The sequence below is a fragment of the Borostomias antarcticus genome (assembly GCF_949987555.1).
Source record: "Borostomias antarcticus genome assembly, chromosome: 10".
NCBI lineage: Eukaryota > Metazoa > Chordata > Actinopteri > Stomiiformes > Stomiidae > Borostomias > Borostomias antarcticus.
Window position 1 is genome coordinate 7,425,183 of NC_140243.1, and position 25,218 is coordinate 7,450,400.

Consider the following 25,218-nt stretch of genomic DNA (forward strand, 5'->3'; position numbering starts at 1 on the left):
GGAAATAAGCAAATGGTGTAATGTCTATCAAAAGCAAAAGATGTTTGCTTTGAGACTCCATGGAGTGTCAGACAGACAAGTCTGGTGTTGGATAATTCTCTTTACTGTAGCCTCCATTTAGTATCCAATGCCAGCTCCAATTCGTATAGCAGGAAGCTGTCCTAAGCACAAAGTCATCTCACTGAACGTCCCATCTTCGGCGCTTGTGTAGTCTCAGGATGCACTAGTGGTACAAGATAAGAGAGATTCATTAAATATTTCAGGAAAAAAGGCAAATACTCCCTTTAACCCATGTTCATGAAGTAAGTAGTACATTTTAAGTAAATTTGGACTAACCCTCTTTGGGAAGAGACTGGCCAGACCTGGTTGGTGGGCGCAGCTTGTTTGGCAGCTCTGAGCTATCTCTGTAGTCTCTGGGCCTCGGGTTCTGGGGCTCCGTCTGGCCTGGCCGGGACTTTACAGGCAGGGGAGGCTTGTTGGTCACCCCCCCTCCATCAGAGCGTGACGGCATCACAGTTTTCTTGGTGAAGGACATGAGGGGGCACGTGGTGGTGGAGGCTGTAGCCTGGGGTTTGGCCTCAGAGTAGGTGAAGGAGCGGAGCCTGGGGGTGGGCATCGGGGGGCGGTCGGGGTCCACATCGGTAGGTTTTGGGAAGGAGAAGATGCCATCTGGGGGTGCCAGGAGGTCCTTGCGTGGAGGTTCGTGCTCCTTGCCTCGTGCTGCTGACATCCCCATGGAACCGTAGAGAGGGTTGTCGAACATCCCTGCTGGATTTCCACCCTCCCCTCTAGAAGGCACAGATCAAGGTCATACAGAGTTCAGTTTCACACTCACAGTAGGATAGCAGTTTCTTGACTTGAGAGAATAGCGGTGTTACAAGTTAGTGACACAAAGGAGATTGTTTCAATTTCATTGCATCATTCATTTTGAAAATAATTAATTGTTAAAGGACATGGCTAACATTTTGGGAAATACGCTTGTTTTCCATTTTCCTGGGGTTAGACAAGCAGTATGAAGCATTTTCAATTCTGTGCGTGCAATATGGAGCGGTGAGACCTAGACCGATTAGCCTAGCTTAGCGGCATTCACTGGTACCAGGTTAGGCCGATTAGCCTACTTTCCAAATGTCACAAAATAACCCCCCAATACAACTCCCAAACTATTCTGTTTAGATTTTTTAATGTGTGTTTTTACCACGTTGAGTGATCACAATTTTTAATTAAACAGTTTAGTTTTCTAAGCAGAAATACTCGGAACTATTTTTTTTAGAACCAGGCGTAGGGATTACACGCATCACTCCAAACGCGTAGCATTGTGACTAGATAGGTATCGAGTTAAACAAACCTGCGTTCCAACGAGCGAAGTAAATATCATCAGCTCACACATAGTTAGATGCTACAATAGACTAGCTCGTATCTAGATACACCGTCCATAACTATATAAATGTGGTTCAGTGTGCTGTAAAGAGCTGTAATAACAGGCAGTCGAGGCCAGGGTATCACGGGTTGTTCCATAGGTTTCCAAAGCATCCGGAGCGGGCGAGGCTCAAGAGGTCCAAGTGTACATTCATGAGTGAGGAAGTGATGGCTACACCCTGTTCATGAGAAGGTGCGAGCGATTGAGGAGGCACCCACCCCATCGAATGTGACAGAGCTGAAGGCATACTTAGGATTATTGAACTACTATAACAAGTTCCTACCTAAGTCTGTCTACGGTCCTGGCTCCAATGCACAAACTGCTACAGGACTAAAGGTGGCAGTGGGGGGTGGCACAACAGGCCGCCTTTGAAAGATCAAAGAAGATGATGCTGTCAGCTGATGTGCTGGTACATTATGACCCAGAGAAGGACCTTGTGGTGTCATGTGATGCATCGCCATATGGAGTGGCGTCTCATCGCCTGCCGGACGGCCCAGAGAGGCCGATCGGGTTCACGTCACGGACACTCAATGCAGCAGAAAAAAATTACTCACAGCTGGACAAGGACGGACTAGCCGTGATGTTCGGAATTAAACGCTTCCACAAGTACAGTATGTCTACGGGTGGAAGTTCACTGTAGTGACGGATCACAAGCCCTTGTTGTCGCTTTGTAGTGAGATGCGGGCCGTTCCCCAAATGGCCTCGCCCCGGATACAACGGTGGGCTGTGACCTTGAGAGCCTACGAGTACACCATAGTGTACAAAGAAGGGAAGTACCACGGAAACACCGATGCCCTGAGCCGCCTGCCCTTACCGGAGAAGCCTGACCTGGGAGGTAGAGAGGTTCTCATGCTAGAGAGCTCTGACATCACCTTAGTGACAGCTGACCAAGTGGCAGAGTGGACGAACAGGGATCCAATTCTCTCAAGGGTGCGGGAGATGGTGCATACAGGCTGGTCATCAGAACTGAGGGGATGTGACTTTGCGCCCTACACGGTGAGGAAACATGAACTCAGCATCCTGGATGGGTGTGTGTTATGGGGGGCGAGAGTGATTGTGCAGAGGCCGGGCCAGGAGAATGTTTTGAGACAGCTTCACCAATGCCACCCGGGAGTGTCCAGAATGAAGGCATTAGCCAGGAGCTACATTTGGTGGCCAAAGATGGACAAGGATGTGGAGGACATGGTCAAGGCCTGTACAATATGTCAAGAGCACCGAAATGTCCCTGCACCTGCTCCTTTACACCCCTGGGACTGGCCCAACAAACCCTGCAGTCGTCTACATGTGGATTATGCCGGACCGTTCATGGGAAAGATGTTATTTGTGCTTATTGATTCAGCCTTGGGCCCAAGTGGATCCCAGGTATCATTGATTCTGTGACAGGACCAGTGTCATATACCGTGATGCTGGGTGATGGGAGAGTGGTGAGGAGACGTGGACCAGATTCTTGCTCAGGGATCAGACAAAGGGACTGAGAGAGGACAGATTGACATGACTCAGTTAAGTCAGGCTGCAACAGAGGAGAGGCCAGCGCTGGTCGAGGATGTTGTGCTCAGCAGTGATGGGTTGGAGGAGCCAACAGCTAGAGCTGCAGAGCCAACAGCTACAGAGACTGCCGCAGAACCAGAAACTACCCAGGTGGCAGTATCAGTCCAAGGGACTGTGTCTAATGCAAGTTCAGTGACGAGACAGTCAAAGAGGGTTACTAAGCTGCCTAGTTATCTGAAGGACTTCCAGCTCAAATAAGACTGTTAATAGGGATGTTTATGGATACCTCTTGAAAAGAAAAAAAAAAGACATTGTTAAGAAAAGAAAAAAACATTGTTGTGTTGTTCCTGTTGGGAATATGTAGAGCCTGCTTAAGGGGGGAAGGATGTGGTGAAGTGAATTCAATGTCTAGAAATTGTTTACACTAGAGGGCGCTGTACTACAGACTATATGGGAAGTGAGTGTGATCCTGTACTTCCTGTCTTGTGATATCTCCACACTGCTGTGATGGCACCATGGATGTATTAATAGAACTGGATAGGGTCACTCCATTCACTGACTGCTCGAAAGAGTGAAGCCCTATTGAACCGCGCCATCTTTGAAAAAAACGCATCACTGATACCTTTGACATGCTCAGTCAAAGGTATCAATGACGCATTCTTGTAGTCCACGAACAGACGTTCATGGTTGGAAAACTTTTTTTCTCACGCATCTTAGTTTTAACAGTATAATTGTGACTGAACATGTTTTGTTTGCTAGTAGGTGGTATTCATTCTGTTCACAACAATGCGATGTGCAGCCATGCGAAATAGCTCCAGGGGACCTGGTCCCAGGCGAGTTGAATAGCTGTCCACCCAGAGACGGGATCTCTCACTGCGGCATGAAGTTCTTGGCTAACCCGCAGAGCTCGAAACATTATGAATACCACCTACTAGCAAACAAAACATGTTCAGTCACAATTATATTGTTAAAACTAAGATGCCTGGATAAAAAAAAGTTTTCCAACGGATATATTTGACGAAAGTAGATTAATAAGCAAGCCGCTTTTCATCGCTAACTCAGAGCGGGAAGAGCAATCTGTTTGTGGACTACAAGAACGCGTCATTGATACCTTTGACTGCGCATGTCAATGGTATCGGTGACGCTTTTTTTCCAAGATGGCGCGGTTCGATAGGGCTTCACTTTAGATTTAGAATCCTGGGGGCCTGGATGGCACTCGTTGAAATAAACTTCTGAACTGATATTACCTGCGTGAGTTATAACACAGAATAGTTTTGGAGTTGTATTGGGGGATTATTTTGTGACATTTGGAAAGTAGGCTAATTGGCCTAACCTGGTACCAGTGAATGCAGCTAAGCTAGGCTAATCGGTCCAGGTCTCGCCACTCCATATTGCACGCACAGAATTGAAAATGCTTCATACTGCTTGTCTAACCCCAGGGAAGATGGAAAACAAGCCTATTTCCCAAAATGTTGGCCATGTCCTTTAACATATTTGTAAAAAATAAAAAAGAAGCTAAACGAAGGTGCCCTTACACAGGAGTTGATGCTTTTACTGGAGGGCTTCGTAAGGAGGAGTGGTCATGACCCATCTTTTTGGGTGAGAGGTTGCCAAGGTTCACATCCTTGCACATGTGGCCAGAACTTGGGCCTGTTTTGGGGGGCTTGCTGTAGCTCCAGCCCCTGTCAGCTGCGCCAGTCTTGAGGCCCACCTCCATGTAACTGGGGTTTGTGATATCAGTGGGGTGAGGAAGGGCAAATCTATCAAAGAGATCAAAATCAATCACTGAGGTCACGTGCATGATTATACTTAAAATATTGTTTCAAGTCAAGAGTGATGTCTCACTTGTTGTTGTGATCCACTCCTTTGCCTTTGTCTTCTCTCTCCACTTGGATAAAATCTGAAGATTAAAGAGTTTGGTCACAAGAGATTTCTTTTCTGGACGCTTAGGATGTCAATCAGGTGAAAGCCTACTATACTGTACACATAGTCAGACACATCCGTTGACAAACCTTTACCAGTGAGGGTGTTTATTGAAATATGTCCAATCAAACCCAGGCGTTGATCCAGGCCTTCCTGGGTTGAAATACTATTTAAAATCCTTTTGATGACTTAAGTGTTTGCTTATGCCTGCTTACACCCAAGCCAGAGTCACATAGGGCTTGTGGTTTTTCAGATGTATTTTCTTTGTCTGGCAAAAGAATGCCTCGCTAAGGCACAGATATTTCGATCCAGGTCCGCTCCTGTGTGTGAAGAGCTCGTTCAGCGTGGCAACCCTGACGGCCAGACTCACCATACAGCTTCTCTGTCTGCTTTCCCTCTGAGGTGCGTAGCTGGACACCCCCTGTCAGAGTGCCCGTCCGTTCTCCATGGTGGGTTAGAGTGACCTGGAACTCAGTGTAGGAGGTCTCAGCAGCGCGCAGGGCCACACAACCCTCTCCTGTAGATATGGCAAGACAAGGGGAAGTCTTAGCTATATCATAATGCTGTTCTTACAAAATATTTTGCTTTCAAGGCTCTGAATAGGCCTCAGTAAAACTACTCTGCCCAGGGTACTGTTGGGGTTGTGTGTCCGTGTTTCATACCATAGGATTCATCACAGTCTGTGGACTTGACACAGATCAGGATGTGCTGGTCCAGAAGATACTCCGGATCAGAGATGATGGGGATGAGCTTGAAACAGGCACCATCCAATCATGTCATTAGATTACATAAACCACACTGCTTACAACCTATTTCATGAGTGAATACCTTCTCTCTCAAGTTACCTCGACTTGGGTTCCAAACCAAACTTTTATGGACCCATTTGAGTTCTCTTGGTTCTCTCCCTCTGAGCTCTTGACAATTTCTGTAGACATGGTGTAGGCATTTAAGTATGATCCGTTTATCTGTTCTAGTTAGTACAATATAATGTAAATGTAATCCACTAGTCTTACTCTCTAAGCAGCTGGAGTGGTATTCAATGAAGAATTTGGTCTTAGACTTTGTCATGAGTGTAGCAACGCAGTTCATGAACTTGATACCACCCTGAGACACACTGTTTGGATCTGGAATGACAGAGTGTTATCTCAAAAATTTGACTGGATTAACTTTCCTTTAATTTTCTCACATATAGCCTGCATTTGAAATGAGTCAATTTAGCCTAATAGAGATTATGGAAATTTTTAATTTTACCATTCTTGGAAACAAACTGTGAGGCCACTCCAACCTCAAACGTTGCGAAAATAGGTGAATGGTCACTTGTCATGATGTCATTGGTGCACCCTACAAGTTTGTTCAAATGATCAAACAAAACTTATGTTAATGGTGAAAATAGAAGCAGGTATTTCAGCAGTTGTAATAAAAACATCTGAAATGTCATACATAAGTGTGACTATGATCTCTTAGGCTCACCATATGATTGACAGACCACATGCACCAGGGGGTAGGACTTCCGCAGGACACGGTCACACCATGAGGGTAGATTGTATTTTGTCTGCGAAAGTGAGTTCAGTACAGTCAACAACTTTTTGGATTCTCGTTTGACAGTAGAGCAACCAGTCTTTTTCCTGATTTCCCCACAGTCAACAAGCTATTACCACTTGACTGTTTTATTTGTGTGGGGCACAAAGACTCAAGGGATTCCACAGTTACATTCTCTGGTGGGTGTGAGCTTTTCGGTGAAATCACTCTGCTCATTGGTCACAACTCATATCATGTTGTAGCAAAAACACATTTTATGCACAATAGTTGATTCCCAGCTAAGATTGTATAAATACTTGAGTTGTGGACATCCACACCCAGATATTTCCTTGTTTATGTGCCTTAGAGAGGCATTCTTTTGTCAGACAAAGAAAAAACATCTGAAAAAACATAAGCCTACCCCTGTGGCTTTGGCTTTGGTGTAGGCGTACTTGTCTCGTGTGTCTCTCTCAAAGCGATATGTGGGTGCAAATGTGATCTCCTCCTCATCTGTGGAGAACGGACATGAGAAAAATTGTTATTTAGTAGGCGGCCTGTAACTGCTGACACACCTTCTTACTTTTGCTGTATGTTGAGGTCTGAGCATGTTTAACCCTTCAAAACTGCAGGGCACGATGGCGTCACATTTTATACGGAGGGCGACTAATAAAATGTGACTTATCCATGAAATGACTGTGTTGTTTACGTCTATGTCTAAGTCTCACCATAGTGTAGGAAGACTTTCCCCTCGTCCCTCTCCATGGTGAGCTGATCTTTACACAAGAGTTCCTGATACTGCTGCTGTTTGATCCTTGTCACAATGCTCTCAGCTTCCTGTAAAGAGAAACAATGCAAAGTAGTGACTCTTCCTGCAGTGATCTCAGCCGTGGCTGCGTAGAGCTGCCGGCAGAGAAGAAAGGGAACAGCGTGCTGTTTAATGCCCCGCTCACCCACATCCTTTCCCCCACACAGTATCCATGTTTGTCCTGTGGACTGCAGCACAACCATATGACATGCAGTGAACAACTGAATAGAGTAAGACAAAACGGTTCATACAGTATACAATATTTTTAACACATACTTCCTCTAATGATCGTATCAAAAACAATGGGGACAAAGCAATATATTTAGAAAAATATCTAGATTTATATATTGACTTTTTGATACAATTGCCTTCTAAAACTTTGGAAGGCTATACTCATACAACTTACTGTGGATGGCATTTCAATTCGGTAATTCAAATCCCCCAGCCAGAACAGATGGGTGAAGCGGTGAGTAATGTCAAACGGGTTCAATTTCTTGTCTCCGAGATTCAAGAAGCGTAGAATGCTGATATAATTCTGGTTGCGTCTGGAAAAAGAGCAGAGGTTACAATAGGCTACACATGCTGCACTGAATACAGTTTTAACAGTTACTACAACTGACCACAAGGGCTCTCGTCTTACAGTAGCCACATCTGGCTATTGTTGCATTATTCAATTTCAATGAAACTATTGGAGAATAAGAACAGCATGACTGAGGAAATAAAGCAAACAGCCAACAAATAATAAGAGACAGGGGCCTTGGAATAAGGCCAAATATAGATACTGAATCAGCTTAGATCAGGGAACTTGGAAGAACTGTCATACCATTTGTAAGCCTTATGTCAGAGGTGTGAGAAGATCACTATAATCACAAACACTGGTATGCAATTGGACATATTTGACATGACAGTTTGAACTGTTCTATTCATTTGGCATAGTGAGTTGAGTGATTCATGACAGTTTGAACTATTCTATTCATTCACAGTGAGTTGACTGATTCATGACAGTTTGAACTGTTCTATTCATTCACAGTGAGTTGACTGATTCATGACAGTTTGAACTGTTCTATTCATTCATAGTGAGTTGACTGATTCATGACAGTTTGAACTGTTCTATTCATTCATAGTGAGTTGACTGATTCATGACAGTTTGAACTGTTCTAGTCATTCATAGTGAGTTGAGTGATTCATGACAGTTTGAACTGTTCTATTCATTCATAGTGAGTTGACTGATTCTCTTGAGCAGCCTGTTGCTCACCTGAGCTTCTTCTCGCTCCCCGAGGTCAGGTGACTGTTGACAAACCCAAAGGCTGTGCCATTGAACATGAACGACACGCCCACTGCCCCTTTATTTCCTGAATAATGATAAACAATAACAATAACAACAACAACAATAACAACAGATAAACAGAAATGGGACATGTAGAAGAGGTAGCCTAAATATTATCTACAGTTCTACAGAAAAGGGTCTCTGTTACAGAAAAACGTCTGTGGCGAGTTGGTTGGACATACCCAGAGTGTTGGCGATCCCGGTCTTGACACTGTCAGAGAAGATATGGGAGATCCTGTTTTCATGCTCTGGTTTTGCTAACACAACAATCCGGATGTTCCACAGCGTTTGGGTGGCTATCTGAATCAAAGAGAAGAAATCACATTCATAATGGTGGACTTGACTTCAGTCCAATAAGCCATATTTGAAAGGGAGTGTTTGGCGACTGACTTGTTTGAAGCTGATGTTGGTGATGCCCCTCAGTGTGTTTTTCAACGTGTCGATCCAATCCTTCTCCCCCAGAGGATCCTCCTGGGTCCCGATGATGTAGATGTCGTGAGAGATGTGGTCGGCCGTGTCGTCTCGAGTCTTCCCCTGGCCCTTGCACTGGAACCAGGAGGAGATGTTCTGGGGCGGACCTGCGTTCCCTGGAGTCAGAGTTCATGGGTCAAATTAGAGAGAGAGAAAAAGATCCATTCTTTTACGTCTCAGATAATATTTACAGATTTATCAAGATAAATTATTTTAAAAGAAATTGAAGCATGTGTCTTTGGTGTATTAGCCTAATTGGAGGATACAGTATCCTAGTTCTTTTTACCCATGTTCCAGGTGCCAACAAACACGGTGATCATATCTGGCTCAGCTTTGCCAGAGTGATTGTTTTTCATCTGCTGAAGGAGCTGGCAAAACCCCTCTCTCTTCTGGAACAATAAAATACAGAAGAACAGAAGATCTGAACATGTACATGAAAGCACACAAGGGTTTATGGTGCCTTCTTTGAGATCTTTACCTTTGAGTCCTCAAAGACAAACTCTTTGCGCAGAACTTTCTCCTTTTCTGTCTCCACCACTATGACCAGTTTGGGACCATTCTGGGACTTCACCAACTGCAAGACTAGATCATCGCATCCACCATTCATTTAAGTAATAAACCACGAGAGGCCGTGTGTTATAGTGATTTTATAACAGCTAGGGGGCGTTGTTAGGCACGACGCGAAGCGGAGCTGTTATAAAATCACTACAACACACGGCCTCGAGTGGTTTATTGCTTTTATACAACGGTTACTACAGGTATTAGTGTAAAATAAACACACAGCAATGTAAAATATTAACATTTATTCAAAACGAAGCATCATTCCCTCAATTCCGCCGAGCAAAATAGTTCCCCTAACAAAAGGGTTGCCAAGCAACAACAACAACTAAAATGCATTGGATCAAATGGAAGGCGCATTAATACTGAAAATGGAATGATATGCGGTCCCAGGTGTGTGTTAAAAAGTATTTTAACACGGCTTCCAGCCAATCAGAATCAAGAACCAGAACTAACCGTTGTATAATCATAATTTCAGCACCAGTTGAAAGAATACAAACTACATTACATAAAACCTTTGTGTCAATGTACTTCACTTACTTTTGTTGTGAACAAAGTATTTGTCTTCAGGACCCTCTCTTGACTTCTTGAAGTAGACCTTCCCACTTTCGACATCCACCTTGAGGCACATCCTGTTTGATATGCCGAGAGACTCTGACTTGACCTGTGAAAACCAAGAGCTCACATTAAAATGTATGCCAGTCAGCAGGTGGCCAAACTAATTACTCTCATATGAATACACTGTAGTGATTCTCTTTGTGTGTAACAAAGAACAAGTTTCATTTACTGTACCTCAAAATAAACAGGTGGTATGAGAGACTTCCTGTGACCTCCATCATATCCAACAGACTCAAACACTGTGTTTTTGGCCTGAAATATAAACATATAGGACTATGAACTGGACAGCACTGCTCTGCGCAAATGTATGTTTTGGTAAAAATGTTACAGGATTTCTACAGAGAATTTCACTAGTGGCACGGAGATGATTTACAGCTGTGAAACCTCATAGCATAGAGTGTATGAGTCAGTGATAAAGTTCAGGGCCGATGGTGACACAGGTAATTCAAATTATATCAAACATTACCTTCTCCTCAAGGGAATAGAGCAGTTTGGTCAGCTGCTCAAGCCTAAAGGACACTGACTGACCACAGTCAGTGGAAATCTACAATTGGAAGCAAGAAGAGAATGCAAAATGTCACTGTTCCCGGGCTTGTCTCAAACACATATGATGTGGGAGTTAACAAAACTGGACAGAGGCATACTAGTTTCACTTTATCTTCTTTTTGGGAGTTGTAGATGACCATGCATGTGACTGGTCCCAATAGACAAAACACCAGGCAAAACTAGCATTGTGAATCAAAAGAAATGGCAGATATGAGCTTGCTGATGACCACTCACTGTCCTGTGTCGGCCAATCCCTGGGGAGAGCTGCTGGTCCCATAGTCTGTGGAAGGCCTCCAGGGTTGGCATGGTGCGGGAGATCTCACTGTCACCAAATGCAGTCAGAGGTGTTCAATGGTCAGTCTTATGAACACATTACAATGACTGTAGATATTACTGAGATCAGATTTATAGTAAATGTACCTGTTTAAGTGCTTGCAGATGCCCATAATAAGCTTCTTTAGATAGGGCATGTTGGGGTTTCCATTCTGCACTTGTTCAGCATCCAGGCAGAGTGACGTCCTGAAGTACTCTTGGATGGCTTTCTGGTGGTCCTCTGGCACACTGGAATACAGGATCCAAGATCAATTACATTCTTCACTTCTCAATAAAGATTGCACCAAACTTCACAGAATAACTTGTTAATGAAACCTGTTTTTTTTCAGAGAATGTGAGCGTACTGTGACGTGTCCATATGTTGCAGTCTCTGTAGGTAGATGTCTGTGAGGGACAAAGACGCCTGCTCAGAGCCTTTGGAGTCTTCTTTCGTCTCAGTGGCTCCACTAAAGTTCCTTGGCGGTAGCTGAGGAGGCTGGGTACCAGGTTCTGAGGGCCATAGACCAGAGCAGGGATTACCTCAATACAAAAATAATGTGTTAAAAATAGTGTCATTGATGCAGATATGTAAATGGGCTGCATTTATTGTAGATGGACTACACTTATAGCACTCCAAGGTGCTTTACAATTCACCCATTCACACATCAATGGCGGCAGCTAACATGTAGCAGGTTCAGTGTCTTGCCCAAAGATACATGTGGACAGGAGGAGCCGGGATTTCAACTGCCGACCCTTCGATCATTGGACAACCTGCTCTACTTCCTGAGCCACATTCGTATGTAAATGGCCTGGTTATGTCCTATCGTATGCCGCCACTTCGTAGAGTGCCCCAAAAGTTTGAGGTATCCCACCACTCCGCCGTGCACTGAGTGCGACTGCGATGCAATTACGGCTACGATGAGATAGTAAGTGAGTATTGCATGGAGGCATTCATTACATCGTTCATTACATCAAGTCGACACTTTCATGGACTCTAAATCGAGACGTACAAATGTCATTTTGACATATAGGCTAATTTACCAAAATAATAAATTATTTTCAACAAAGCTTTATTTACATCAAATCGACACTTTCATGGACTCGTGGGAATATGCATGCAAATAAATAATGTGCAACACCGATGAGAAGTGCTGGAATTATTTGCAGTTTCAGGGATGATTTCAGAATTCAAATGACACAGCAGCTGCCACAGTATATAGGCCATATAGCCGACTAGACCACAATGGTTTATTCTCTATCATTCAGTGTATTTATAGGCCTACACAATGAACCTCGTTAAACATGTGAGAGCAGATTAATGCTGAATATTGAATGTATTTATTAGGAGTAGGAGCACCCAAGGCGTGCCTATTTGGTGTAATATTCTAGCCTATATCTTAAGGACAGATGATATTGCCATGATCTATAATGTATGTACGACTATAGATATGCACGTTGTCTGCGCGCATTTCCCGTGGCCAAGTAGCATTGTCAGAATTTTTTTCTGTTTGTAAATATTAGGTTATTTAAACCTGTAGGAATATTACTTTAAAAGAAAAAAGAAAAAAAGGTAGGCTATCGAATAGGCCTATAGTCTATCAATTAAATAATTCATTGGATAATATATCCGGTAACATTTTACAGACATTGTTCTGGAGGGCTATTGTTGAAAATGCATATATAATTGTCATGCATATTTTAGTAGCCTATTTTGGATGGCTAGACCTACATTGTTGAAAAAGTGTAAGTACAGTAAGGGTAAGTAAAGTAAGGGCAAAAGTTGTTAGAATTCATGAAATGTAAATTAGGCCCTAAATAAAGCATTGTTGAAAATGTCTTTCTTCATATTTTGGTAGGCTATAGGCAAAATGACTTTAACATTTCTACATTTCCATGAAAGTGTCGACTTGATGTAGCTCCGAATGATGAAAGTGTCGACTCGATGTAAATGTCTGTCTGTCTGTCTGTCTGTCTGTCTGTCTGTCTGTCTGTCTGTCTGTCTGTCTGTCTGTCTGTCTATCTATCTATCTATCTATCTATCTGTCTGTCTGTCTGTCTGTCTGTCTGTCTGTCTGTCTGTCTATCCGTCCGTCCGTCCGTCCGTCCGTCCACCTATCTATCCTAAACTAATGTAATGTAGCTATGTAAACATAGTCGCAGCAGAGGAAGGTCAGGTCAGGTCTAACCTGGCTCATCCTCTGGCTCCTCCTCCTTGGGGACGGGATATTGAAGGTGTGTCACCAGACCCATGTTCTGGCTGTAGTAGGCCTCCACCAGCTCCGACAGCACAGAGAAGAACTGGATGGGAACACCCTCAGAGGCCTGTGGATGGACAGAGCAACACAGCAGCCAGTCACATGCTGAACACTCACTCTGAACTCTCTCCTCTCACAGGCTCCTATTTCCTCCTGAATGTTTACTCTGTGACTTTGGGTCACGTTGGGTAGCCTAAATAGGTAGGCCTACGGCACCCATAAGCTTATATGCTACCGCTACATTCCAAAGGTTTTTAAGCGCATTAATGAATTAATCTCTTTTAACCTCTTATACCCCAGCATAACCTCTGTAGCAAAATGTTGCTCTGGTCATTTATTTAAAAAAGATGTATTTTAGTTTTACACTTCCTTCGTCATTTTGGAAGTTGACAACCTGAATAAATGGCACAGCTTTTCAGGCCAACTACATTAACATTTGAACTCATTTAACTCGTTGGACTCGTTGGACATATTAGGGATGCACCGAGAGTTATTCGGATAGAAATCGGAAATGGGCGTGGTTTATACAGGAAGTTGTATTTCTAACCTAATATTCATTGGTAATGCAATTAACAATGAATATTACCAATGGATTTTTGACCCTTCAAAGCATCACATTGATTTAATATTGGCATATAAGTAGCTCTGAAATGTACTTCCACATTCTCAAACTGTACTTTTAGACTCTGGCCTAAAGAAAAAGGATAATTTTAGCCACAACGCAAAACTTTTTTCAGCTGAAAAAAAGAAGCCAAGCCCACTGCCCTGGCACTATAGTGCTAAAGATTTAAGCCTTTTTGGACAGCCATTGTGTGTACAGTAGGCTACACAATACGTTCATTAGATTTTGGACTACACCCCACAATGGCAGACATGCTAGCCTACAAAATGGAAAGATCACCTCACCACTCTATGAATGAAATTAACACATATGCTAGCCTATAATTAAAACTACAGATTCTAAGACTAACTACAGATTCTAAGATTTTAACTACAGATTTTAACTGTGACTCCAGAGGCAAGGGATATGATGAGTTCGCAATTAACTGTCTGTCGTTCTGTCTCTCTCCTTCTCATCTCCCTCTCTCAGTGTCAGTCAGAAATGATTGACAGGCCGTGGTCCCAACTTCCACACATTTGTTGTTTGTAATCATGGATGTATTAGTTTGTAACCATAGTTACCTCGACACCAGGAAGTGTGCAGGCATTTACAAAGTCCTTAAAGGTATAATATGTTATATGTGGATTAAAATAAAAATAATAATAAAAATAATACATCCATAGGGCTTTGCGAAGGCTGCAGAGTAAAAGTATTGCTTTTCCATAAAAAATTATATTTTGTCTGAAATGATTACATTATGAAATTTTGACGTCCCGACAATGACACTCTGTTGATATCATACCAGCCAATAGTATTACAGCATTGGTACTGCGCGCTGGGTTGCCAGGTACTATTCTAGCTTCACCACTGTGAGATTAGCAGTAGCCAGCAAACGTTATACTTCCATGAATTAGCAGCATTATAGATGTTGTTTAGCATCAAGTGTGTGTGCGACTATAAAACGGCAGCTTTTCCGACCACTTCTGCTCACTCTTTTCAGCTAAACGTTTGGTAAAATGGTTGAGTTTTGTCGTCCTGCTTCTCCACCTGAGCCCCGGCGAACCGTGCAATACAAATCTCAAAAGCTCAGTGACCGAAGAAGGAGCAAAAGTCAGATAAATATCGGGCCAGCCTTTGCTCGTTGGACGGAGTTTCATGGGATAAAGTCTCATGGTGACATGGCTACTTTTCTACTAGACCGGTAAGCTAGCTAACTAGCTATCGTTATCTTTCTTGGAATCTGCATAGCCAGACCTAACGTTATCTCCACACTACAGCATCTAACGTAACTTATTACAGGCACTCTGAAATACTTGATTGTGATTACTGATTAGTGTAACATTATGTTCCTCTCGGAGTGAAGATCTTATCACAGTATGACTGAAACAGTGCATTCTCTGGCATTTTGGCAACCAATACGTTGTGCTGTTGCAGTTCTTATCTTTAGACACTAGATGGGGGAAATAATCCACATACTACATATTATACCTTTAATATAAGAAACGTAAGATGTCACACACTACCTTTTAACCCCCAAACATTATAAAGATACACACTACCTAGCAGGCCATATCCTTGAATTTGCATTATTTGGAAAAAGTACGATAAAGTTATAACGATGGTGCGTCTCCCCCGCGACACCGAGGAAAAGCACCCTGCAGCCGGCCAGGCAAGCTTGGAGGCTTGGGCTATTACACTAACATTATAGCTTTCAGCCAGCTACGAACAGTATAGACCTAGTTAGTCAAATAATTGCAACTGTGGGTCTTACCAAAAGACAGATCATTTGCGCTGTGAAACCGACATAAAATCTGCAACAGAAGAGGGTGCTGTGCTATCATTTCAGATGCCAGCTGTCACATGAATAGCAACGTTCCCTCTCACAGAGTCAGGCGACAACATGAAGTAAGCAAAACGGTGTTTGGACATGAATGAAGAGCATTGCTAAATGTGCAATGCAGTACGACAATGCAGGCAGTACATAGGCTACGTTCTAAACATCCACAAGCCACATTTCGTTTACGACTGAGTGCGTTTTTTTTTTTAGTTTACAATAAGGTTACTTTTATCTAACGCTATGGCTCTAGCCATGTTTTTCCCCCATAACGTTACTGCAATGGATATGAAGTCTGCCGGTGGAATGCTCTTTCAAATCCATACCTACTGAAATGGAATGACCAGCTAACATTAGCTGAATTAAGAAACTTGCTGCTTGACCTTTCAACTTTATCTGGCAATGAGTGAAAATGTGTCTTTCTTACCACCTTTGCCAGTGGTCTCTTCAGTGGCGATTGCTCCTATAAACCAGGGTAGGTCTGGCTTACCCATACAAATCCAAATAAAACTTTTAGACTGTTTATTTATTTATTTTTTTAAAACTGTATTCTGCCATATCGCTTCATTTTCATCCGTGTTTGGCGTTTTGGTAGTGCTCTGTCTTCGGTTGATTTAGTTGATAACTATTAACTAGGCTATATCCATTAAGATATGCCTACTATAGGCTATAGCTCAAACTCGTAAATCATCTGTTAGATTTGTATAATATGAATTATATTTCTTTTCGGCTTTACAAATGTTTACATACACACCATATTCCTGTAGCCTATCAATATTCCGGTTGGGCAAGAGTCATATAAACACGTGCCGAACCCGATTAAGGCCATATTCCGATTGGAGAATATTCCGAATAAGACCCCTGGCATATGCCTGTTTGAATCTACACCTTAAAGCTCAATGAGATACATTTTTTATGGTACAATATTCACCTTTACTTGCTATTAGTTTATGAATTGGCCTTAGCAAGACCCCAAGAACCATTTTTGTGACATGAGACTGCATGGGACCCTGTGAATTTATGGTGCGTTCGTTTATAACTGGGAGGTGGCAAATTGCGACTTGCTACTAGGAATGATTAAATAAAACGCCTCATGAACGCAAACTTCCTCGTCACAAATTCGGATATGTTTCTCAGCCCCTAGTTGCCGGCTGATGTCAATATCATATCATATCATCATCAACTCATTCGCTACAGCTCGAATGCACACAGGTCGGAGGTAGGTATTTTGCCACTTGCGACTTGCCAGCTCCGACCACAAACGAATGCTCCATTATTATTTTAGAATTTCGGTGTACTGGCTACACTGGCGGGAAATCTTGTGGTGGAAACGGAAGTGACACGTTTTGCGTGTCACAATATCAGGAAGACAACAAACACTCGTCCCGTGAAACGAAATCTACATGCACATAAAAGAAAGAAGACCGGTATTTACCTGCATTGAAGCCATCCTTCCAGAAAGTAGCTACAATCTTCCAATCCAGTCTGCGCCACGCATGTTTGTTATCATTTTTTCCCATCATTACAGTGAGTGAGTGGGGCATTGTGGGAAGTGTGGTTCTTAAAGGAGAATGCTCTTTTTCGACAACCTGGACCTTATTTACGGCATATTATAAGACGTTTGACTCACCGTGATAACTTTGGTGTAATTCGGAGGCCTGCGCGAGCCAAGTATATCCATGTAATGGCGGCGGAAGGGGCACCGAGAATGCAGCTTCTAAAAATGTATTTTCTGCCGGGAAACGGTTGTTTTCATCAATCTATTTTTATGAAACGCTAGTTGTGCTTCCATGGAGTGAGGGCTTGTTGTAGTTTTCACATGCCTCTGTAATATAATCTTTAGAAACGTCTTTAGAAATGAACTAAAGCTTCCCCACTTGCTCCAGCACGCATGCGCACAGCGCGCAGACTGGCTATTCTCAGTCTGTAGGCAAAACTCGTGGCTCACATTCTCTACTCTACAATCGGCTTCCATCATATTCTAAGTCATATTCTATATCCTCAAAATCTGATAAATATTCAGCCATATTGAAGACAATATTCCAGGCACCAACAAGCCGATTGTAGCATAGAGAATGTGAGCCGCAAGTTAGCCCATGGTAAATGTGTGACACAAAATCTGCAGGGTAAGAGAATATAGACAGTGTGGTTACACTGGGGCATGTGGGGTGAGAGGGCCCAAAGAAAGAACAGGCCCTCCAACGATGTGGTGGGTGGAGAACGGGCGCTTGTGAGTAACAGCTCCTCAGAATCACGCCTGCACAGTGAACTTGCGTTAAATTGAAAACAATGCCAATTGCTATATATATGCCATGTAAAGGCTTTCCCCATCATGGTTTTCTTTGTTTTCCAATAAAATAGTTTGTAGTAATCTAGAACAAAATTATACGCTTATTAATGAACTTACAAAGCATTGGAGCAAGTTAATAAAAAGTCCACAGAACAGCACATAGGCTATCTGATGATTCTCTCAAGGATTCCTGACAATATTGCTGTATGTTATTTGTAAAATGCCACTACTTTGTCTAAGAGTCCTACAGAAAGGCCTGAGCTATTTTAGACAAGGATATATCCGCAAGATTTGGATTTCGGACGGAGCAGGTGACAGCATACGAGTTGATACTAGGTGTTGGCAATGTATGCGGAAGGCACAGACGCCTCACAAACTCCAGATTGAAATTCATCAGGACAAAATTGTGGAGTCTAACTGCAGGGTGAATAAGTTAGTGGCATCTATTCTTAGAAAATAAGCCTGTGAGAATGATCTGTTAACTACTAGCTACGGGTTAATACGCTACTGTGCATCAAGCACATAACGTAGATATGATAGTACTGTATCTTCGTAGCTTTTTGTATTGGCACTGCTGTAAACTGATGTGTGGGGGGAGGCGTGGAGTAATCATGCAGATTGTTTTCTTATAACATTATGGTACAGCAGGTTTTCTGTAAGTTTTAAGAACCATTTTCTTCAAACTAATGTCTAATCTATGAACAAGAGGGCGTGGGAAGCTTTGTTTGTGGGACATCAGAGGCGTGGTCTTAAGAAATCAAGTAGCCTTATTGGTTATTATTCTCCGCATGATTGACAGGTCAGAAAGGTCTATTCTATAGCAGGCTGGCACAAGGTAATAGTTCATTGTTTGTATCACAACAGTCACACAAATTTTTGGGCAGAGCTGCAGCTCTTTGCAGCTGATGAGCAGGCAAAATGATTCGAGAGCAGGCTGGCACGAGATAATAGTTCAGTGTTTGTATCAGGGCAGCCACACAAATTTTGGGCAAAGCTGCAGCTCCTTGCAGATGATGAGTAGGCTAGATAATTCTATACTGTAGTAGGCAGCTGGAACGCGGATGGCGGAGTTCTATTCAAGAGCAGTATTTCTGGTGGCTCGGATCAGTATTTTATATTAAAACTAGCCAAAACGTAAATTAATTACAAATCCAGCCCTGTCATGGTCTGTCTGGGATACCTGCCATATATTGCCCCTACCGTACCAAATAGGAATACTGTCAGGCCAACTGTGTGTGAAGAAAGTACAGATAGTGGGACATGTATATAGGCTCATATTAGTGAACATACTATGTATGTATGTTTACTTTTTTTCTCTCCCTTTGCTAATGAACACTGTTTTCGGTGACTAAAATGTAGAAAACTCTGCCCACTCTCATTACAAACGCAGAGATAATTTTTGTGTCACAACCTCTCAACAGCCAGAAGGAAACAGTTACCTCACCTGGACAGTAACAACTAAAACTTCAGTCCCGTATTTCGGATGAGATGGAAAATAAAAGCAGAAGTTTGATGACTGGTGCATGAGAGATTGAAAGCCTTGAAATAGCTTCCTTGAGCACTCAGCACCTGTGAGGGGTGACTCCATCAGACAGACAGAGTGGGTCAGAAGTGAGAAATCCAAGATACGTTTGCAGAACTGCAGTATAATCTCCTATGACCCACCTGGACAGAGAGCTTCTTTTCCTCATTTGGTAAAATTCTGTATGTGTATACGCAGTTCTGGAACCTACAAACACGGAAGAGACATGAATCAACTGAGCTTGATGAACATTAACAGAGACAGTTGTTTATTTGTCAGGCATTCAGTACCATACTATCATATCTTCATAGATTATGTAGTCTATTTTGTAGCAACTTTAATTTTGTAACAAACAAACAGGTCACAGAGTCACTCAAGTACAACTTCAACGAGAACATATTATTCAAATGAAGGCTGACAGCAGTAACATGAGGCTTGAGTTTGGCATAGTGTTGAAAACAGCATGAAGAGAGATAGGGAAGCTATGATATAACTAGGTAAAATTTAGGCCTATACTATTTGCGGTGAGGTTTATGATATTGTCTATAAAATATCTACAGTGGGGTGTTACAATTGATACATTACATAACAATAAAAAACAATAATTTATCAAGTTGATAAATGTATCAGATGTATTTGATTCAAGTTATAAAAATGGACAAGACAGAACAACATATATGCTTCTGCTAAAATGACTTTTGATATGATTGAAGATCATTGTATATGATTGGATAATTGACACATTTACAAATTGACATATTTACAAATTAACACATTTTGATTACAGCTATGGTTTCTATAGGAATATTGGATCAAAGTTTGCTGCTCTGTTACTTTCACAGAATAAGGAACAAATGCTCAAAACAGGATCTACCACCCCACTGTCATCTTTATCTAGATGTACCAATCCAACAGTGAATACTGAGTATGCATGGGTTTACTTACAGCACACAGAGGGCATAGGCTCCTTGTATGGATTCACTATCCCGGAGGAGGAAGCTTCCATCTCTGCCAGCTATGGAAAGGAGATCCTCAGCTTTGGTGCGTGTAATATTGCCATGGTGCCATGGCTGATAAGAAGACATCCTGTTTCTCTCTGAAGAGACTAAAGGTCAAGTGTTTCGCATCTGCTCTTAAAATGGGCAACCACACATCCGGGTAGATTCAAGGTCTCTTGCTGGTCATGTTCATCTTTCTAACTGTGTGCCGCTGTGTCCTTTCTCACTCTCTCTTGTTCACTCGCTGTCTCTTCCTGTTAGAAGGGCGAAAGCTGCAAAAAGGAAGCTGCTACCAACACGACTGAACTTCCTCATTTGAAAAGTCAAAGAGGAGGGCCCAAGAGCCTTCCTTCCACTGTGAATCTAACACCACACAGCAAGAAGCAGAAAAATGTGACTGCTGGTCAGAGACCTTTATCACTTTGTTTCAATAATTAACTAAGACACACAGAAAAAAAAAATTAATCTCTTAACCACTGTCTGTCATTGTCCAGTGGAAATAATAATTTAGCTAGATTTTATAATGTTAACATATAATAATTTGAAGTTCTGGAGAACTGGGTTGAAAAAGGAAAAAATGCAAAAGGTTGACATTCTTACATGTTGCTTTGAAACAAACCACCAAACTAGAGTTCATATTAGTGAATGAACACAAAACTATGTTTTAATCTTTGGCCTTGTCAACCTCAACATCCTTTTCAAACATTCATACACAGTGAATTGAAACAGATCTTTATCGCTGAACTGATCCTTTTCTTAGCTGAGTTGTACAGTAAAAGCAAGGCTAAGCTGCCTACACTGTCTACTGATACTAACTCAACAGACTTCAGTTTAGAGGAGTGGTTTGCCATGCTCAGGCGGTGGTCAGGAAATGTTGCAAAAAAGAAAAGAAGAAAAAAAAAGAAAAAAGATCCGCTAGCAAACCACAGTTTAAGTCACATGACTAAAAAAGAGAACTCTGCACTGTGACAAGTGAGTACAAGCCAGGAGGTTTCATCCTGTCTGTCCATGCAAATGTGTGGCTGTTACTCCCTGAGAGAGAGAATTCAGATGAGCCAATAGCAGAAGACATCAGAAGTTACATTTAGCAGATTTCAGAAGTGAAAACAGTTTGCATAAGTTGGAAAACCACAAAGACACAAAGCTTCTTACATCAATGTTTATTTACAGTATACTGGCAATATATATAATTTGAATAAATAAGAAAATCAAAGTATACTAAATACAATTAAACTTGATAAAAGGTGGGAGACTGTGTTAGTATTTGAAGCACTATAGTGGCTCCTTGTCCGCAACAGCACCCTGGTTACAACATCACCCTGTCAAACGTCAACCGATTTGTCTTCAGCAGAAACAAAGTACACTTCTTCTCTTGAGCCTTGATCAGGGTTATAGCAGACAGAGAATGCAACCCAAGCCCAGAAACAAAACATGTTTAAACTCATCATGATAATACAGAAAACTGTGTACTGTATTGTACATCAGTACCACATATACTGCAGTACTGCTGAAACGGAAAATGATTAGTTAATTTTTGGCATAGTATAACACAGGACATGGGAAAAGATATATACATGCTTAACATAATTTTTATATTCAAAACAGGGAGACAGAATAAGTTGATAAAAGTTGTAGAATTATGTTGCATTATTTGTCATCATGAAATGCATTTCCCTTTAGAAGATATTAAGTGCTACTTCTAACAAATTATTATTTATTTAGAAGATAATAAGAGCTACTACTAACAAATTATTTTCATCATTATACTAGGAACACTTAGTTTATATATATATATATATAAACATTTGAAATACAGTTAAGTTCTTTTTCAAATATACAGCTGCATAAAAAAAGAGGTCCATGTAATTCAGTTCAGAATCTGTCCAAAACGCGTCAGAACTCAGACTTAGCGCTGAGGGAACTATCGTGCGTTGCCTTCAGCTCCCCGCTGGTGGCGCCAGACCCCTGTGATTTATCCCTGCACAGGAGCTTTGTCACGCTGCCTCGGAACTTCTCCGCCCCGAACAGGTAGACCAGGGGGTCCAGGGCTCCGTTGAGGCAGGTGAGTGAGGAGGTCAGGCGGTTGGCCAACGCCAGGCCCCTTCTTGTCTCACAGGAGGCCTCTGGGTGTCCGTGGCCCAGGATGAAGGTGGCCCTGCTGGCGTGGTAGGGCAGGAAGCACACCACGTAGATCAGCAGGACCAGCCCAATGGTACGAAGGGCCCGGAGCTTGAGGGCCGGTTCCAGCCTCGAGCCCCTACGCAGGCTGTGGATGATGAGCAGGTAGCAGGAGAGGGTGGCCAGGAAGGGAGGGGTGAAGGCCACGGCGAGGGAGACGAGGGCGCGACGGGAGGCCTTCTCGCGGTACAGCTGCAGGCACACGGTCGCGCCGTCCACCTCCACGGTCTGCCGGGTGACCAGCAGGGGCGCCATGGAGACGGCGACCAGCGCCCACAGAGAGAAGCTAGCGAGATGCGCGTAGCGGGCGCGGCGGACCTTCAGCGACCTCACGGCGTGGACCACGGCCAGGTAGCGGTCGCCGGCCACGCAGGCTAGGAAGTAAAGGCTGGCGTACATGTTGACGTAGAACAGAAAGCCTGCCACCCTGCAGGGCACCTCGCCGAAGGGCCAGTGACTGCCCGTCAGGTGGTAGGTGGCTCTCAGCGGGAGGATGACCACGTAGGACAGGTCGGCCACGGCCAGGTGAGACAGGAAGACGTTGGCCGGGGAGGAAGTGCCTCGCTGCCGGGAGAAGATCCAGAGGGCCAGGCTGTTGCCGCTGAGAGCCAGAAGGAAGACCAGGATGTAGTAGCCTCCGAACAACATGTCCTCCACGGTGTTGTCCACCGCTGGACAGACGACCGAGGATGCGTTGGACAGCAGAGAGGGGACAGGGACCTCCAGGGTGGTGGACTCCATTGTCATGGCTGGGGAAACAGGCGGAGTATTATAAATAATTATATGCACTAAATTTTATACATGGTAAGAAAATGAGTATTCAGTTGGCTTAGGTTGTGGGTGAGTTTTGATATATTGAATTGTCATTCATATAGCAATGCTTTTAGAGTACAGTGATAGTGATGAAAATAAGCAGTGGAGAGGACATAAGGCTCGGTAACAGTAAAGTCACTGCAGGTCCCACTCTCTTGGTGAATGTTAAACCTTCAAAGGAAGTGTCCTTATCTAACATCGGTAGCTGACTGTGCAGCTGTGAGAATGAGTGCCTATATTGAGTCCATGGCTTGGCCCCTACAAGAAACTATATACGCAGCCGTAGTCAGTCGCAGTCCAAAGAGAGAGAGGTGGAGGAGGGAGGGGTGTGTTTTGGCTCTTTGTCAGATATAGTAGGTAATAGGAGATAACTGTCTTGGGAGAATGTACAAAAGCCCCCAGAGCAGTTGACTACCCACTCTCCACTCTCCTAAAACTTCCCTTCCAACCCTTCTATCCTCCCCTGCTCCCCTCCCCCCTCAATCAATCAATCAATCAAAGCTTTATTTGTATAGCGCATTTCATACCCAGAGGCAACACAATGCGCTTTACAGAGAACAAGGGAGGTGGGCAGACGTCCCACCCCTACATATTCCAGAGGGAAGCAAAAAAACAGTAATCACCCGGGGGCCAGATAAGTACCCCCTCCTCTCCTCCCTCTCCCTCACTCCTCTCTTCCATCCCTCCATCCCCTCCTCCGTCTCCCTTACAATTCCCCTGTTCCCTACTTTCCTCCCACTCCTCCCTCCAGGCAGCCACACCTAGTTATGTGATGCCACGCCTTGCTGTCTTTTTCCAGCCTGGCCCAGCTGTCTGATTAGTCACATGATTGATGACACTCTAAATCTCTCTACTCTGAAGGAAGGGGCCAACCATCTGAAGCAATGTTACTGCCACACGCCGGTCCAATAACTTGGTCTATTTATAATCGAGACCGGAAGCAGATGTAATTATTGGTTTCCTTGAGATTAAGACCTTTTTGATTGATTTGATTGCAGTCAGTGGCATCACACACGGTATCTTGTTGTTGGCCATCTAAGAAGAACCTTTTCATTTTGCAGTACATTTGTAGACTCTGTTTTGTTCTGAAACTAGAACAACAAACATGCAAGCTTGAAAACTCCCTCAAATGTATAGCCTATATATTATTTATATATATACTTTTAGTATAAAATCAAGCCAGACTTCCAGAGACACCCCAAAGGACATCTGTAGGAGGTCAGCTAAATATTGAAATATAAAACACCCTCATTTTAAGAACATCCAAGAAAAATACAAAAGAGGTGTGACAGGGAGGGCCTTGTTCATCCCACAGCTGTTAGAACAGAGGGGAGTATTCATTGGGGATTTAAAAGCATACAATATACTATAAACCATGCACCGCTGATTAAAGTCACATTTCATATTGAAGTTATGAGACTTCCCAACAAAAACAGACTTGCACCCCCCAGACCATTCCTGGCGTTGAGGAGAGCTTCAAAACATCCTTTGTCCATCTGAGATGCAGCCCTTTCGCCCATGCCCCCTGTCCAGAGCCACTGGCCACATAAGGATTCAGCCAGATGTAGCAAGATGGCTCTTTTCCATGTGTGTAAATAGTGTTAAATGGGGCTGTGGGACTACCAGGGAAGGGCTTTGGTTTAGGGTTAGGGCTCATGCAACCCCTCCTGACTTCCAGCATTCAGGGGCACAAGCCCCCCCAAAGGAAAGGCAGCTGTCCCTCTAGGGATAACAAACCAGGAGC

At 43.1% G+C, this 25,218-nt stretch overlaps 2 protein-coding genes across 2 annotated transcripts; both read right to left on the reverse strand.

Annotated features, from left to right (window-relative positions):
- Positions 1-173: 173 nt before the first annotated feature.
- On the reverse strand, positions 174-20,573 carry inpp5d (inositol polyphosphate-5-phosphatase D; the record flags this gene model as incomplete). Its single annotated transcript, XM_084443928.1, has 27 exons — positions 20,431-20,573; positions 19,629-19,692; positions 13,170-13,305; positions 11,349-11,493; positions 11,092-11,232; positions 10,906-10,993; positions 10,592-10,669; positions 10,300-10,377; positions 10,048-10,171; positions 9,428-9,531; positions 9,236-9,338; positions 8,869-9,065; positions 8,661-8,778; positions 8,407-8,503; positions 7,558-7,696; positions 7,072-7,180; positions 6,768-6,856; positions 6,299-6,380; positions 6,080-6,169; positions 5,842-5,952; positions 5,674-5,753; positions 5,491-5,578; positions 5,199-5,345; positions 4,751-4,805; positions 4,441-4,665; positions 337-788; positions 174-223 (listed from the first exon to the last, which is right to left on the reverse strand). Exons 1-27 carry the CDS (start codon positions 20,568-20,570, stop codon positions 174-176), a joined length of 3,330 nt encoding a protein of 1,109 aa, XP_084300054.1. The 5' UTR covers positions 20,571-20,573.
- A 1,803-nt stretch (positions 20,574-22,376) lies between these two features.
- gpr17 (G protein-coupled receptor 17) lies at positions 22,377-23,402 on the reverse strand (the record flags this gene model as incomplete). The annotated part of the gene is made up of 1 exon (XM_084444801.1): positions 22,377-23,402. The coding sequence occupies one exon, from the start codon at positions 23,400-23,402 to the stop codon at positions 22,377-22,379; it is 1,026 nt and encodes a 341-aa protein (XP_084300927.1).
- Between the last annotated feature and the right edge of the window lie 1,816 nt (positions 23,403-25,218).